This window comes from Glycine max, chromosome 18 (assembly GCF_000004515.6).
Source record: "Glycine max cultivar Williams 82 chromosome 18, Glycine_max_v4.0, whole genome shotgun sequence".
In the NCBI taxonomy this organism is placed as follows: domain Eukaryota; kingdom Viridiplantae; phylum Streptophyta; class Magnoliopsida; order Fabales; family Fabaceae; genus Glycine; species Glycine max.
In genome coordinates this window covers 4,806,998-4,812,415 of record NC_038254.2, presented here as the reverse complement: position 1 = coordinate 4,812,415, position 5,418 = coordinate 4,806,998, and the positions used below count along the sequence as shown (strand labels likewise).

At 29.6% G+C, this 5,418-nt stretch overlaps 1 protein-coding gene across 1 annotated transcript; it reads left to right on the top strand.

The window, feature by feature from the left end:
• Positions 1-2,290: 2,290 nt before the first annotated feature.
• On the top strand, positions 2,291-5,025 carry LOC100818176 (cationic peroxidase 1). Its single transcript, XM_003551131.4, has 4 exons — positions 2,291-2,599; positions 3,273-3,464; positions 3,846-4,011; positions 4,218-5,025. Exons 1-4 carry the CDS (start codon positions 2,381-2,383, stop codon positions 4,601-4,603), a joined length of 963 nt encoding a protein of 320 aa, XP_003551179.1. The 5' UTR covers positions 2,291-2,380; the 3' UTR covers positions 4,604-5,025.
• Positions 5,026-5,418: the final 393 nt, after the last annotated feature.

The following is a 5,418-nucleotide window of genomic DNA, read 5'->3' as shown; positions in this document are numbered from 1 at the left end:
TTATTAATCTGAAATAAATATGTAAAATCATTAAATATGATAGTAATTGTATTAATGGTAGAATTTAAAATAAAAAAAAAATTATCTGAATTCTACCTGTCATTAAAGATGGGATTCTTTAATTTCATTTTTACCTTCGACCAATTAGACAAACTCTTTTTTTATATGGATGGATCCAGAAACTTATTAAAAGGGGTTAAATATTTTTCTTCTTTTATAATTGTTGTAGTGTTTGACTTTTAATGAGTAATAATTTTTTAAAAAATATTTATTATTTTTACAAAATTAAAATTAATTTTTTATTTTAAATGTATTATAAAAACAACAAACATAATTAATTTTACAAAATTCTACACTAATTAATCTTAATCGTTATTATAATAATAAAATAAATAATTAATTTTACATTAATTAACTTAAAAATATATATCTATACACGTAAAAAGTATCAAGAGAGGGGCGAGGCTTGGGCTCATCTCCCTCTCCATTTGTGTGTCTCTGGTTATATATTGACACTCATATATCATAAACACCTAGTTGACACTGTTATTTTATTTTTATTTTTCTCTTTGTACTAAATTATATTATCTATGTTACCTATATTTCTGTCTCTTATCTACATATGAGTGTCTATTCATTTTTATTCTAATGTTTATGTATCACCCTATTCTTCAAAATGCCCAAAAGAGAGGTGTCAACCATGAGTTTAGTGTTGAATAAAAAAAAACCTTGAGTTTAGTGGGGTGTTGGGCAACCGTACGTAGGTAGTCGTCTAGCTTTCACCTTATTTTCAATTTTGGCTGCTACTTGCTTGCAAATGGGGAAAGTAGAAACCAATATTCCATCTTTACCAAAGGAGACACATAAAGGACAAATGGTGGACCTCACATGAAACATTGAATATGCTACTGTGATATATATATATATATATATATTGCTAAGTATATTCTTCCATCATCATGGTCTTCTCACAAACCAGATTCAAATATGAACCTTTTGGACCCTTTTTTGTATGTAACGTTTACTTTTGTTATTAATTATTAATTTTACCATACATGTGGAATGTTCTATATAAAGTTTGGCAGATTGGCAGAACTTGGTTTCCAAGTCTTGGAAATAGTTTTGTTGACTAACATATGATTCCTTTAATCGCAGGTTCACATTTCAAAGTGCAATAGTTTATGAATGAAAGCACTACGTACAGCTAGCCCTTGTATTCATTTTTCCTTTAGCGGTGAATAAATATATCATGACTACTTCGTTTGGTATTCACGTTTAATTTCTTTTATAGTAGCAGTGTTATATATATAAGTTGGTAGCTACCTTTTATGACTATTTTGTTGAGGATTAGGTTATCTTTTAATAAATTAAGCTGAAGAAAATTAGTTATTGGGATTTGGCATATAAGCAACTGGACATGTCAAAGCATATTGAAGCAAATTCAATTTTAAAAAAGTATTTTTTTCATCATATAGGCCATTGCCCTGCAGTATTTCTACACCTTTAATTTTAAAAGTGAGACTTTTATTTGGAATATTCAGAGTATCCCTCTCTTTAATTCGTTTTCAAATGCTTATAACACTTACACGGAAACCCACTAATAGTAAATTAATGATGGCTAATGGTAAGAAGAAAGAACAGCATTCAAATCCAGAGTGCTTAAAGAAGTATACTTCATGTTTTTACTTTGTTTTTGTATACACACATTTTAAAAACATTCTTCCAAAATTAAAGGACCAAACAAAAAGTTATTACACTTGTGCAAAAACTATTTTCCTATTAGGAAAGTTCAAATTTTAGGCCAAGACTCACGAAAAAGTGAGGAATAGATTCTGTGTATGTCTGTTGTACTGTACAACCGGTGCATTTACACTGTAGCTCTTGATATATTATCACTTTAAAATATAAATATTTTTTGTGACATTAAAATTTATATAATTGTCTATTATTAATTAATATACTTGCTATACTTTTTTGCAAGTCTTAATACATTGCTTGGAAACGTTTTTTTCCAAGTCTATAACAATTGAATAAGAAATCTATTCCCCCTCGATTACCTTTAACTTTACCTTAAAGTTTAATACACTACTCATCGAAATAAGCAACTACCATGCAATAATTTAACAAAATGGAAGACTTTGGTTGAGACCCAATAACGCATGTGAATAGTAGTGTTTAATTTTCTGTCAATTTGACCAAATTAAAGTTGATGATAACCAGATCACACAATAAGGTCCAAAATGGACCGCGCATGCCTTGCTATAAATTAAGCTCGAGAGGACCAGTGTTTACTCACAGAACAACACAAGTGCAAATTAAACTTGACCTAGCTAGCAACTTCTCATTATTAATCGCTAGTGCTATTGCATTAATTTGAACAATGGCTTTCCATTCACTACGTTATAACGTATTTTGCTTCTCTATTTTGTTTTCTCTACTTATTGCCTTAGCCTCTGCTGAGCTATCTTCAGATTTCTATGCATCAACATGCCCCAATGCCCTCTCTACCATAAAATCTGCAGTGAAAAGTGCAGTTGCTAAAGAGCATCGCATGGGAGCATCCTTGCTCCGTCTTCATTTCCATGATTGCTTTGTTAATGTACGTTCTTTCTTCTCTAACTCTTCCTTCATCTGTTTCACTCTGACTCATGCATGAAGTGCACGCATGCATATTCACACACGTATGACTTAGGTACAAAATATGTAGAATAAAAATAATTAACCAACTTATATTCTCACATGATATATTTGTTTTTAATTGTAAGTTATTGTTTCCTTTTTCCTTTTTCCTTTTGTGTGTCGTTAATACTATGATATTAGATGCATTCTTAATTTTTGTCATACATATATAGGAAGAAATTATTAAATATGGTCTTAGAACACATGATTCATCATTCACACATGACATATAATCAAATGATTATTAGAGTTCAAATAATTATATAATTACATTGTAAAACAGTTTTATATTATTATTTAATTATAATTTAGCATTAATATAATTATTTTTAAGATAATTATTATAAAAGTAAATAATATTATTATACATTATAATCTGTAATATTAGATGATATTGTTAAACTGTATTATATCATTAGTACATAATTTTTTTTCTCATATCATCAATTTTTGAATCGTAAATTGAAAAGCTTAAATACTTATCATGTAAAAATTGGACTTGGTCAAGGAATAGAATGTAGCCAGCTAGCTGGTATAAGTTTCCATGCATTACACATTGTGTCTTCACTGATTGATTGTTATGAACCTCGTAGGGATGTGATGCATCAGTTCTTCTAGATGACACTTCGAGCTTCACGGGAGAAAAGTCAGCTGCTGCAAATTTGAATTCTTTGAGGGGTTTTGATGTAATTGACGACATCAAAAGTCAGTTGGAGAGTGCTTGTCCAGGAATTGTTTCCTGTGCAGATATTGTTGCTGTTGCTGCACGAGATTCTGTCGTAGCAGTAAGTTAATTTTACTTAATACAATAATCAGCATAAACGAACTCACCAACACACACACACACATACATATACTGTCTTTAAAATGGAAAAATGTCTAGTAATATTTAGAATAGAAACATTAATCGACATCTTGAATTTTTTTATCAAAAGATCCATGTTTTGAAATTTTTAGATATATAAATTAATTTAAGAGTAAATAGTCTATATATATTTGATATCATAGAGGAATTTTACATTTCATTCGATCACAATTTAACATATAATTTGTTAACTTTTATAATATATCTTTTGGAATGATTGATAATCTAACCTTTTCACATTAAAATATATGTATAGATATTAATTTGAATTATTAACTGATTGGTATTTTCATTATCTCAGTTGGGTGGTCCATCATGGACAATAGGGTTAGGGAGAAGAGATTCAACCACTGCAAGTAAAGATGCTGCCACTAGTGATATCCCATCCCCTCTAATGGATCTCAATGATCTCATATCTGCCTTTTCAAACAAGGGGTTTACCTCCCAAGAGATGGTAGTCCTCTCAGGTAAATTCAAAACACTTTTTTTATTAAAAAAATCCAATTCTCAAAGACTTCCATTGGTATCTAATTAATCAATTAATTACCTCAAATTAAGATTATGTCAACATAATAATTAATCGCATGTGGATCTAGTGCAACCTAATGGTATTTTTTTTTCTTATCTTAAAATTTGTGTACATGTATGTATGTATATATATATATATATATAGGAGCTCATACAACAGGGCAAGCCAAATGCCAATTCTTCCGGGGTAGGATTTACAATGAGACCAACATTGATTCAGATTTTGCAACATCAGCCAAGTCAAATTGTCCAAGCACTGATGGTGACAGCAACCTCTCCCCACTTGATGTCACCACCAATGTGTTATTTGACAATGCTTATTTCAAGAACCTTGTGAACAAGAAAGGGCTTCTACATTCTGATCAGCAACTTTTCAGTGGCGGTTCTACTGATTCTCAGGTCACTACCTACAGCACTAGCTCTTCAACTTTCTATGCAGACTTTGCCAGTGCTATGGTCAAAATGGGAAACCTCAGCCCTTTAACAGGAAGCAGTGGCCAAATTCGTACTAACTGCCGCAACGTTAACTAAAAATTAATGGAGAAAATTAATCAATGAGCATTAATTGAGAAAATTAAGCTCGAGAATTATATATGCTCATCCAGTCACAATCTTTATGTGTTATGGTTTTAATTTCTTGGTGTATGGTGTGATACGTAGTCGGTTTATTTTTGTAGTTCTCCAAAAAATTTATGAACTGGCCAAATAAAGAGTGATATTATTCATCCAAAAAAAGAGAGAAAGTGTTGTTATTCTCATACCACTTTTTTGTTTTTTTATTACTCATACCACTTTCAATTATTGGTGTAAAAGTTACTTTATTACAATCTAGTGTGTTTGGACGAGCTGTAGAATTGATTTTGTTTTGTGATTTTTTATAATTGATATTAAGTAAAGGTACTTAAATTTAAAGCACTGTCCCTTGGATAAATAATATTATGAAAGTTATTTTCATAGAGAATGTTGTTGAGAAACTTTCAATTAAAATTATTTTTAGGTGTTTAATTTACTGAAATAAATTTTAATGTTAGTAGATGTTTCATTGCATTATTACTGAAAAAAATTTTAATGTCCCTTTGGAAAAGAATTATCGTGTCATTATATTTAGGTTTTTATATAGGTAAATTGTTAGATGTTAATTATTAATTTTTTGTTAGTAAGAGATCAAATACACCACCTTTTCTTTCTTTCTTAATCATTCGGTTCAACTTATATCTTTTAAATGTCATTATATTTAATTAAAAATTAATTTGTTAATATAAACAAAAGAAATTTATATCAATGTTCAATTTTTTGTTTCGGTTTCAAATACCTATTTTGAGCTGGCTAAGTCTATATATACATAT

Coding starts and splice junctions, on each gene's coding strand:
- LOC100818176 (XM_003551131.4), top strand. CDS start 2,381: ATGGCTTTCCATTCACTACGTTATAACGTATTTTGCTTCTCTATTTTG. Junction 2,600..3,272: donor TCCATGATTGCTTTGTTAAT/GTACGTTCTTTC, acceptor TGAACCTCGTAG/GGATGTGATGCATCAGTTCT. Junction 4,012..4,217: donor AGAGATGGTAGTCCTCTCAG/GTAAATTCAAAA, acceptor ATATATATATAG/GAGCTCATACAACAGGGCAA.